Source organism: Microtus ochrogaster, linkage group LG10, assembly GCF_000317375.1.
Source record: "Microtus ochrogaster isolate Prairie Vole_2 linkage group LG10, MicOch1.0, whole genome shotgun sequence".
In the NCBI taxonomy this organism is placed as follows: Eukaryota; Metazoa; Chordata; class Mammalia; order Rodentia; family Cricetidae; genus Microtus; species Microtus ochrogaster.
Genome location: NC_022035.1, coordinates 12,763,273 through 12,775,794, shown reverse-complemented (window position 1 = coordinate 12,775,794; position 12,522 = coordinate 12,763,273). Strand labels below are relative to the sequence as shown.

Here is a 12,522-nt window from a genome sequence, read left to right as displayed (position 1 = left end):
AGGGGGGAACTTGAGAAAATAATGAATTGTCACCCTACCCATTATACAGATAGATAGAAGATACCTTTTCATATTTATCTGACATGTGTTTAATATTTTTCCTTTCAGACAGAACATTATTATGTATAATACAGAGAATTGGGAGTGGATCCCAGCTCTCCTTGTTATCATTAGTTCCCCATCAAAAAGTGTGTGCTTTTAACAGTTGTACTAGGTAAGCTAGGTAAGCTAAGAACTTCCTGTCCCCACGCCAGGCTGCCCTGTGCAGGCCAGGACGCTCCTCCCCCTGCTCCACTGAACCTAAAGGCTTGGCCTTTTCCATCAGGGAGCACAAAGAGCGAAGGGTTGCCGGTGCGCTAACAGATAGACCTGCAGCTGCTGCAACAGAAAGTCATCATCAAAATGCAAGTCTCATGCCCCATGCCTGAGTGCAGGCAAGTAAGAGCCGGGGGCCACCTGTCTTTCATTAGTCATTTCAATGCAGACTTAAGGAAAAGACGGAGATCAAAGCTTGGCTTTTGATCCATATTCTTTCAACTACAAGAGTGAAGTAAACTGACCTTGAAAAACTCATTTTTTCTTGGTTGGATTTAAGCATGGTTTGTCCTAATTTTGAAGAGGGAATTCTAGGGTTTTACAGTGAACTTCCTAACTCACTAGTGCCTCTCAGCACTTTAATCCTCTGCTCCTAGAGCCATGATAGCCTGTGTGCTCTAGCCACCTATATACACAAATACATGTGTAGTTGCTTATGAACATGTATGCATAAAAATGTATGTGGAAAATGTGTGTAACACACACAAATGCTTCTTATAAAACATTTTCACCTTGGTATCAGCCTGTTACAAAGGAAGAATTCAATAATTGTTTGCTCAAGGCACTCAGGAAAACCCAGAATTTCTCTACTAGAGAAAACCGAGCCAGACTACAGGAGACTGCCTGCCACACTGTTCCAGAGACAGAAGCAGGATGATCAAGGTCGCTCTCGAGTCTGGGTGGCCTTGGAAACACAGGATGAGCCTGAGTCTTAAACAAAGCTTTAGGCACTCCATGTCATGATTTGTTACTCCAAGTTATGGTTTGTCACTAAAACGAGCAAACTCAGAATCAGGCTGGCTCTCCATCACACCATATCTGGAGGCCGGCCGTCAGTGCATCAGTTATGGCTACTGTTGATTTAATCACCACTTTCTCACAAATCACAAACTGTATCCTCAGATCTGTTAGGGGTGGGGGTAAGGATCGGGGAGAAGTCCAAAAGGTACTAGCCTTGTGAAGCAAAGGTATGGCTAGAGGAAATGCCCCGAGAACCACATCTTACAGTGAAGGGCATTTGCCATTTGGTTCAAAGAGAATAAATTAGAATCATAATCTCATCCTAGGCTTCAACAATGGGCCATTTTCTCCTCTCAAAGGAAACACTCTGCTTCGTCTCCCTCAAAAACACCACCTCCAAATCTTATACATTATTTAGTGGATTCTTGTGGGAGGGGCTCCCAAAAGAAAATAAAGAGCTCTATTTGGTTAGGTAGAAAAATATAGACACAAAGAAAGGCCAAGTGATTTACCATGGCATAGTCACCTTCTGATATATGGAACAAGAAAATTAAAGTTCCCAGCTGTGGTCAACACACAACCATGCTTTCTAAAATACATACTATCAAAGGAGAGCCTGGGGAAGAAGGGTGGGAAAGAGCTGAGGATGCACCAGGACTGAATACAGGGAAAACAGATCTGCCATTTGAAACAGACGCCATAAACGGCCTGACCGGGGCAGACTCAGCTGAGTCTTTAGTTCACACGCCATCTCTATATTCAGCTCCTATTTGCAGTACTGCACGTGTGTGAGCACAACCAGAGCCAGCAGGGCTGAAACAAACATCACTGTGATAAGATAGCAGCTGTGCAATAATCCAGGAAACAAAATCTAAAAAGTCGAAACTCTTCCCCTTTCTTAATTTTCTTGACTGAGGGCATATTGTGTAATTTCAGGGCCTGGGAGAGCAATGAATCAAACATTTTGGAAATCTTTGAAATGCTGATGTATTGTGGCTGAGGATTCAAGGGTGCTTTCCCCCTTTAACTACCATATGCTTCAAACACAACCTCTGTTATACATCAGACTTGGAGTTCACAAAAAGGCGGCGGGGGGGGGGGGGTCAATTTAATTGATGCGAAACCCACTGAATTCTCAAGAATAACTATTTCTCTAGCATGGATAAATTCACTGAAAGGAAAAAACCATCCTTTTATTTCTAGCTCCGAATGAACATTTCAGACACAGCCAAGGTTGTTTTGTTTTTAAAGATTTCGAGAACACAACTGGAGTAACAATCATTTTTAACATGGAACCAGATTCTGTTATCTTCTCTCCTGCGTGCTTTCTAATAACATCGATGAGTTGGGAGGGCTTGGGGAATGGCCTTACATTTCAGAATAAATAGAAAATGACTCAGAGAAGGAAACCTGAACTCTAGGGCTGGAGATGTCAAAAGGCGCCACCAAGTGGCACACTGTGGAACTGCAGGCTCTTCTGTTGAGGCTGCAGGGAGGGGTGGTGATCGGCCGTCATCTTAGAGGAGCTGCAGCAGGTTTGGAGGTCACCAACATGGGACATCCAGGGTAGGACATTCTACTTCATATGGCCTTACAGTTTCCAAAGTGAGGAAAGTAGATAATACTATCAGCAAGTGAGCCAAGATTCTGATCCAAGTCTTCTGATTTAAAACACTATGGGGCTGGAAACTCCTTGGTTTTGAGGACAAACTGCTCTTCAAGAGGACCCTAGTCAGTTCTTAGCACCCACATCAGGCACCCAGTCGGCTCAGAACCCCCTATAACTCCAGATTTGGGGGATTCAACTGCTCTGGCCACTTTGTGGCCACACACATACACGCGCATGCACACACACACACACAACTTAAAAATAATAAAACTAAGTCTTTAAAACACAGAGATGTTAACCCCTAATTTAATTTAAAAGTTACATATATGGAAAAAATGCCAAAGATTGCAGAGAAGTATCTGAAGCTGGAGCAGTAATTCTTTCTTGTAAATTGTATGAGAGACCTGTATCTTCAAAATAAATAAATAAATAAATAAATAAATAAATAAATAAATAAATAAATAAGAATGGCTGAAAAAACTCACTGTGAAAGATTTTTCCCTAAATATGTATTTATATACATAAGTATATACATAAAATACATATACATCTTTTGCTTATTGAAAACACGTATGTGAGGTGCACAAAATTTGAAGAGCACCAATATCAAGAACAAAATGAAAGTGCACCCGCAACTCAGCAGGAGTAACTAAAGTCAGGTAAATTTACTTCCGTTTCTTTCCTTTGTGTGTGTGTGTGTGTGTGGTATTTATTATCTTATTCCTATTGAAATGTTTAAACCAATATGAAATAGATAGCAAAATGTAATTTTATCCAGGATGGCTAACTTTCTAAACTAGAAAAGAATCAACTATGAGGTTTATATGTCACGATGCAATCTATATTGTAACATTCAAGCAAATGCTTCATAGATAACCAGTCTTGCATTTGTGGCCTGGCTGTCTGAACGGTGCCTACAAAGTGACCAGCCGCTCTCGCCACTGTCTCTCCTGCTGGAGAACGGACGCGACCATCTCCGCTCTCCCTCGGCTAGAACACTATTAGGTCAGCAAGTGAAAAGATGTAAACGCAAGACAACTGAACAGCATCCGGGTCTGACGACACTCCTCAGGGTTCCTGTGTGGTCGGTGCACAGCGAGCACACGCACAGAGCGTGTTCTAACGCTCATTACCATGGCTCTCTCTGGAGACCGGATGACACTGTGACTGATTTGGGCTGGTGTCATTATCCGATTTTTACAAGATATGTTATCTGTAAGTATCAAATTCCCAGTAGATGTTTTCTATAGGAATCCAGTTTCCTTACCTTACTATTTTGTATATAAAATTCACACCCCTTAATTCCACTAAAGTAGTCTGTCCATGTGGTTTGAGGTTAATGCCCAATACTTCTGTTCTGCCTAACTTGGCAGTCCACCATGTCACTCCGTGTCTCTCGACCCTTCCCTGTTGATTCTGAGAAACTCAGTGTTGCTAATTGATTACTAACTTCCCAACAATGTCCAGTTGTTTTCCAAAGGGTTTTAATTTTTTTATGGTGATGTCAATCCTCATATCGTGTATTTATTACCCTCTGCTTTGTAGCATTTTGGGTCCTTCCCAATGGGTTGGATCTTATCAATCAGGTCCAGCTGATAAGTTTCCACTATTATTCTCAGGATGCCAAGCTATAGATACGATTTTAGTTGCTAAGCCAATTGATCTATTCAGTCTTTGACATGAGATGTAATGTCTCGTATTTGTTTCTGCTGGTCTCTTGGGAGTCTTTCTCACATCTAATCAACATTTTCTTTTGTGCTCCAACAGAGACCAGTACAAGCAATGCTTAGCAAAAGCCTGAGGACATTGTGCACAGGCCCAGTCTCTGGAGCGAGTCTACTCGCCCAGACACCATACTTCTTAAACAGAGTGAGAGGCATTGGCAGGTCAACATCTTTCAAGTTATAAACAGAAAGTTATATAAAGAAAACTGGCTAATTATCTGAAAAAAAAATTCAAAGCAACTAAACAAAACATTTCCAGCCACCTTTGAAACTCATCTTGTCAGCTTACATTTGCCCCTCTGCCCCACCCCTCTTTGCTACTACCCTGTCGTTTCCTGAACCAGGCTGGATTTTTACTGGGTCACAGAAAGGGCAGGAACAGGAAGGAACAGAAGCTTATCAAAGTAAAAATGGAAGCAGAAAAGATAAAGAACAAAAAGGATTAAAAAGGCTTGTTTGTGAGCCTGATCAAAGTAAGAAGAAATTGGGAAAAAACTACCAGAGACTCAAATATTCTTTGTTTTGATTTTCTACAAGAAATGCTATGTGTTGTACTCATTTTGTTTAAATTGGTATTAACAGTGTTTCAGTACATGTTATCCAACAGCATAAAGAAAATTGGCTCTGTTTTCCTTAATTTACCATCTCGTACCAACCCTACAACCTGCCGTTTCTTCACACTGTGTTCTTTTTTCTACTGCTGCCCGGGCTTTCAGGACTTGTTCATCTGTCACCTGACTCCTGCAGTTACTCCACCTTCTGAAAGAGTCACCAGACAGGGGACAAGCGGCCATTCACTCCTCCTCACTAGATAAGAAGGAGCACAAAGCTAAGTACCTGTCACCTGCCATTAGACCCTGCTTCCCTTACACAGAATGACGGCAGTGGCAGCGTGGAGGGCATCCTGGGCTCACTTAGGCCTCCATCTATCGAACAGGCACTTACTACTCACGGGGGCCACCACATCCCACACAGGACACCAGGGTTGAATGGGCATTGTTGCTAGTTTTGAAACATATCTGGAGTGCTTTTGTGGATGATCATTCTTACTTCGGTGTGGGATCACTGTGGCTCTCACCCAACTCTACAACTGTCTGAAATGACAAGCAGCATCTAGCACAAGGTCTAAGGCTAAGGCAAAGGTTCCTGTGATGTCGAGGGGCTGTGCGGATCTCCAGAGAGGGCTTTCAGGGTACCCAGAGTCACTGACCTCTTGTAGGAAGGTGCATTTCCAACCTAGATGTGGCACCACCACAGCAACCCCTCATCTCTGGGGATATGTGAGCAGCACATAATCAACTGCCCTGATAATGTGACACACTGGGAACAAAAACCAGACACGCGTATTCTCATTGTTCATCATCAACTGTTGTGGCATAAATAGGTCGAGCACTTTATGTTCTCAAAGAATGTTTAAAGGGGAAAAAAAATGACTTACTGCCTTCCCACGTACAGTGCAAGAGGTTCAAAGCCCCCTCCACCCTCTTCCAGTGTGCGAGATGAAAGAACGCGTACGCGATTGCTTCGCTGTCTCCTCTCTTCAGGATGTGCTCTGGTGGGAGGATTAAGCTTTTCATTTCTAGTAGATACTGGAATGAAAACAGCAGGAGACAGACGTGTTAATATGCAGTGATTAGGAACTCAATGCTGACACAGACTGATTTCCTGAAGACCATCACTATCAGACATTTCATCAAGCCGGCTACATGGGATGGCAATCGCTAAGACACCCAGCAATACCCAGAGTTTGCTGACAGTTGATTAGCTTTGCACTAGTTTCCTTCCATGAAGATCAGAGACTCGTAAGATGAAATATTCTACTCAAAGAATAAATACAGGCTCAAATGCAAACGGGAAAACATAGAAGACATAAGAACTTGGCAGGGCTTTGTAAGTGCAGCGAAAACACATATGACAGACACATGAAATCCAACAGTCACATGGCTAACAACCTGCACTGAAGAGATTTGACATTGAGTTTCACTACCCATGTATTTTTTTCTATGCAGATACATCAAAAAGGACTTCGTTTTATGAAAAAAAACCTATTGATATAGATGCTCAGATGTGGGAACAACGAGGGTGTCAGCCTGTGTGTAGGAAGATCCAAGAGAATTAAATACAGACTCTAAGCTGACAGGATCTTTTAGATATTTCCCACAGACTGGAGGGACAGGAATTTCTATCTCTTCATTTATATTCAATGCAAAGGACCTGGGGGACAGGGCAAGAACGGGTGTTGCTTTTCTGGCACTAAGAGAGCTCTAAATTTCCACCTTTATCCGTCTCTACTTCCTAAAGGATAGAGGCGAGCAAACTCCGAACAGTTTCCTGGCACCCCATTCTTCACAGTCTTCCTTCTAGAATCCATCCCAAACATATGTGCACCCCCCCCCCCGCCCCGCTACTATCATGGCAAACATACCATGTGCACACATCTCCCCACCACTCCACACTACCACTACTATCATAGTGATATGTTTAACTAACATGATGTGAAGACAACAAAAATCCTATGACAAGTTTATGGTTTTTAGTGTATGATGTGGAACAATTCTGTATCTGTCAATTATGTTTTAAATAAACACTGATTGGTCAGTAGCCAGGCAAGAAGTATAGGTCGGACAACCAGACAGGAAGTAGAGGCCAGACAATGAGAACAGGAGAATTCTGGGAAGAAGGAAGCTCTTTCCGCAGTCCTGTCCAGACACCAAAGAAGCAGGATGCGACCTGCCCTGCTGAAAAAGGTACTGAGCCATGTGGCTAACATAGATAAGAATAATGGGTTAATATAAGTTATAAGAGCTAATACAAAGCCTGAGCTAATGGGCCAATCAATTTATAACTTATGTAGGCTTCTGTGTGATTTTCTTTGGGACTTACTGGCTATGGGAACTGGGCAGAACAGAAACCCTAACAAGCAGGCCCACATGTTACAAATGTAGAAAGGACTGTCCGGTTTCTTTCTATCAGAGGAGATCTGTGGGAGAACACAACGTACAGAAGAGTTCGTATACAACAACAGAGGCCAGAACAGCTATTGCTGCCTCATTGTCCTCTAGCAGGGAGTTGACAATTTGGACGCCAATGCCTGCCTTTCTGCGGCTCCTGTTGTCAGGGCACATGGCCCAGCAGGAGCCAGGAGGATTAATGTGGGGGTTTGGGCTCAGAAAGAAAGGTGTTCCAAAATTTGGGTGTGATTTTACATATGCTCTCCAAGCCTCTGGCCTTAACGCAGGAAGAGAATGGAGTTGGGAAAGAGATACCCAGAACAGCAAAAGAGTAACCACCACTCTCAGAGGGGCTGGGACAGAGAAGCTGTTTGCTATTGCTATGTTCTGAACACAAAAGAACTTATGGTCATTGGCTTTTTGTGATCCCAGAGGTGACAGATTTCTTCCGATATTTTGTCTTAAAACAGTGTAAGACAAAAATTGTCTGGGGAAAAATAATGCTATCAATCCAACTAGCGGTATAGTTATAATAAAAGCATAAATCTGGGTGGTGGTGGCACACACCTTTAATCCCAGCACTTGGGAGGCAGAGGCAAGCAGACATCTCTGAGTTTGAGGCCAGCCTGGTCTACAAAGTGAATTCCAGGACAGTCAGAGCTGTCGCACAGGGAAACCCTGTCTCAAACACCAACCAATCAAAATTAAATTAACTAAACTATAAATACAAAGGCATATTTTGTACTCAGAGATAGATGGTTATCACCTCATGACTCTGTTACCTTAATAGAGCCCGCCAATAATAATCTTATAAAGCCCCAAGGCTGTGGGTCTTCAGAAGGATCTAGACCTCATACAGTATTAAGAACTATATTATTTCAGAGTAAGAATGCATAGGAAGACCATTTGTCACCATCAGTTCTTCAGCAAAATTAATGAGGAGCAAATCTTATCTAATGAGAGCATCAAAATAAGATTTTCATCTCAGTTTTTAGTAATTATTCATAAATGTCCTGTCAATTAGTCAACTTCAAAACTAAGGAAAGTGATATATAAATCTTGGAATAAACCAGAGGTGAATGAACTGGTTTAATCAACCCTGGCAGAGTGAAGCCTCTCTCAGGCTGCAGAGAAGCAGACAGAGGTGAGGGAAAAGGGGAGACCATTTTCTTTTTATTTCTATGACTAGGAAAAGCTCGTAAAACAGCTTTTAATACACATTTTCCCTGTCTGTGGGCCAAAAGCAAACCAGGATATAGGGCAGAGAAGACTTGGGTAGAGTGTTCAGACTGTCCTGTCAACTGCCCTAGCTGGTGGTTATGTCATTACTTAAATTAAAATTAAAAAGCATTAAAATTCAGTTTTGGTTCAGGATCAATGTTTCAAATCCTTAAGTGCTGCATGTGGCTAAAGATTACTGCACTGGGAACTTTGAAGAATATTGCCATTGTTATAGAATTATTCTTTTGGGCAGAATTTCTATAGCCAGGAGCTTCCAGTGTACAAATAACTAAACCAATTTTTAAATGGAACTTGTGCCTAGCACTGCTATCAGGGATAAGAACCTTTGACTAGACAGGCTTTGAAGAGAATCTATTACTTTTATTCCACCAGTATTAAATTGAGTCATAATAACTAGTCCTTAACCCAATGAGCCAGTGCATCTCCCAACCTCAACAGACAATCTTCTTTTATCAGTAATGGCAATTCACACAGAGACTGACAATCGGCCAACATGCAGAGAATAACAGACTGCAGAGTTCTCAGCCCTAAATGTGACATCTACACCATACCTCCTCCTACGTCATGGGCATCATCAAAGAAAGGGCAGCAGAAAGATTATAGCACCAGAGGCACTAACTGGCTATAGCAAAACTGTTGTCAGGATTCAGCAGAGCGTATAGACCCATGATAGTTGTAAGAGCACAAAACCAGCACAAGATCAAACCAGGCAGAAATCCCAACATGATGGAAGGAGGTGAGGACAAAGCCTCACTCCAGCTGTGGAGCTACTGGAGACTGATGACCATAGGTAGGGGGTGTTAGTTTTCTTCAAGGGTGTGGCTCCTGAAAGGCTACCTGTGCTTCAGTAGATGGTTCTTAGCCCAAAAACATACTGTCAGCACTCAGTAGATTCAGTGGGAGGAAAAACAAATGAAAGAAACAAAGACATCATGTTGGGAGAAGATAACGGTAGAAGGAGGTGAGAAAGGAATTGAAGCAGAGGGAATGGGAGTGACTTTGATTAGACCACATTACATATAACTCAATGAACAAGAAGTCCGAGTGGTGGCTACCAAGAGCCTATACTCCTAATGACCAGTGTTCATGGTACTGGAAGGTACTCTGCATGCTACCAGAAGATAAAGGTGACTGCCAACTCAGCTACCAACCCTTCAATCTACAATGGTGACCTGTCTGCAGTAAACACTGGTACAATTGTGGCACAAACGTTGTTGGAGTAACCAACCATTGTCTGATTCGATTTAAGGCTCCTTCCATGAGCTAGAACCCATGGCAAACACTGTTCAGGTTGCCAAGAATCTCAGAATAGACTGGCTATGGACCTACAGGAAAATCAACTAAAGGAATATAGCAATATTCTGTTCTGCTAAAGGAATATAGCAATAACATGACTCGTAATTATTCTTTTATCCTCATAGATCAGTGTACTGTTCAACTGTTATCAGAGAAGCTTCCTCCAGTAGCAGATAGAAATAAATAGAAAGACCCAAAGCTGACCCAAGCTACTGAGAGGTCCAGGAACAATCAATTCTAAATCTCTGCCCTTAGAGCTCAGGAACCTTTGCAGAAGAGGAAGCTAAGGGATTGTAAGAGTCAGTGGAGATAGAGGACACCAGGGAAACAAGGGTTCTAGACACAGCAGGGCTGCTCCACATGTGAACTCATGTATGAGCCTCTGACAACATACACAATGCCTATACAGGTATACAGGAACTGAGATGGAGTTCCAGGGCTGAGACACTGCAGTAGACACAAGCACCCAGCCTGAACCCAGAAGCTATCTCCAATGGACAACCACTTGCAAAAGAAAAATCAGTTTTCTCCAATGTAGTCTCACTGGGTATTACAAACCGCACTTAAAGGTAGGCCCTATGCTCAGAGGGCCAACATAAAACAAATTCAGTGTTATTTGGAGGGTTTGGTCTCATAATGCCTCATAAACATGAACTTGTTATCTTTGTGTTAATTTCTCATTACTCCCTTTAAAGCACCTCACACATATATAGCTAACTTAAATTCAAACCTTACTTGCCAAGAACACTCCCAATGTGAACACTCCTGACCTAGCCAATCTAATGAGGTCAACGAAAGCAACTCACCAAGGAGACTTAGCTCTGCCTTCTCACTGCATCTACTTTATGGCAGGAATAGGTTATGTCTATAAAGGAGATTTATACTCCTTCAGAGTTCCAAACAGAATGTTGGCTGTAACCAGCTGATGAAGGCTAATAACAACAATGTGCTATGTTTGGGGCCAAGCTCTAAATGGCTGGCAATATCAAGTCTCAACATGTGCAACATTTAAATTAAAAAGGCATGGAACAACATTTCACATCCTACTTGTCAAGAGAAAAATAAATGGAAGAGGGCAGATCCCTATCCACAAGTATGCAGAAATCAATTAGGCGCACTGTACTTTGCAAATCAGAGAACACGCTCTGCCTGTCTACATTAGCGGCTTGGTTTCTATTAGCTAAGTCAGCACTCTGTGCTATCTTGCCTGCATCCTACCTCTAACTTCCTTCCCAGATGCTCAACCACACGTTGAAGAGCAGCACTTCTAAAGGTTTCGGAAGCAACTTTTCAAAGTCAATTTGTGTCAGAATTGGGCTCCTTATGCCCAGTACGTTAGCACGTAAAGCCAGAGCTCACACAGAGGAGCTGAAGGCTCTGGGCTGGGAGTAGGTGGTGCCTACCCCTACAGGCATGGGCAAGAGGCTGGCTCACATGTCAGGAAGCAGCCACAGAATCTACGTCAAGTGACAGACTGCCAAGTTTCCCTTTTCCAGGTATAAACCTACAAAGCCTTGAGGATAAAGGACTGGCAAGCTACCCTTCACACAGATATTAATGCAAGGAATTCATTTGTTCACATGTCTGGAATGCCCAATACCATGCATCATGAAAACCATTAGCAAGATATAGGCATAAATAAAATATAAAAGAACATGGTAATTAAGCTACAGAAAATCTAGATGACAGCTATCAAGTTACTCTCCAAGGCCCAACAGTAGGAGAACATTTATTAGCATTGAAAATGTTATGATAAATTGCCAAATGAAAAAAATCTGTTATACTATATATAACAGATTATTTGGAGAATAAAATAAGCATTGAAGATGACAGATTAAAATTTAAGAGTAACTAAATATTATGGGAGATTAATTTTTTAAATTTTCTGTAATGAACATTATTACGTTCCTCTCTATATACATATGGATAAACATATGTTAAGAGCATTTATTGCTCTTGCAGGAGACCTCAGCCTGGCTCCCGGAGCCCATTTTCTAGACCTACACATAACTGAGTCTGTTTCTAGGTGAAACACGTGGGCAGTTTTATCATAGAGGCCGATTTGAGATGAAAACTGGCTACAGGGTACCAACTGACCAACAAGGAAATAAGCTTGAAGGCTGAATGGAAACACGCCCTGATTTTTGGCCATAGGGACCCGTTTCTCCCTGCGCTGCCTACCTATTCATCAGTGGCTCTGCTTCATTTGAAAACTTACAAATCCCAGAGTACATCCCAAGGAAAGGTCTGAGAGTGCCAAAGTAGGTGGGTGCTGGGGACAGGCGTGAGTACACCCATGATGTTTTGTTCATACACATGAGAGTAGTCACAACAGAGACAGAGAAGGACACAATGAGTACCCCAAGAACACAGACAAAGGACTATGCAAGGGTATAAGAAGAACTATAAGAGCATACATATTGTATCTCAAACACACGGATCTTGTACTATGCACAATGTGCTCCAAAGAAAAAGATATTGATTGGAGCATCCAAAATTTACCTCATGGGCATAAATGTGAATCATGTTATACCTCTACCTTGATTCTCCCTAACCTTCATGTTGGGGAGACGGAAGTGGAGCAAGAATTAGAACACACAGGCAAAGAAATTAGAACACATTTAACAAGGAAATAAAGAGACTG

The 12,522-nt window shown here is 42.1% G+C and overlaps 1 protein-coding gene across 3 annotated transcripts in view; it reads right to left on the bottom strand.

Annotated features, from left to right (window-relative positions):
• Positions 1-12,522, bottom strand: part of St7 (suppression of tumorigenicity 7) — a 243,518-nt gene that overhangs the window by 13,201 nt on the left and 217,795 nt on the right. For all 3 annotated transcript variants that reach the window (XM_026787534.1, XM_026787535.1, XM_005363756.3), the window contains one exon: positions 5,828-5,978. In XM_026787534.1, the coding sequence (XP_026643335.1) occupies positions 5,828-5,978 (151 nt within the window). The remainder of the gene's footprint in view (positions 1-5,827; positions 5,979-12,522) is intronic.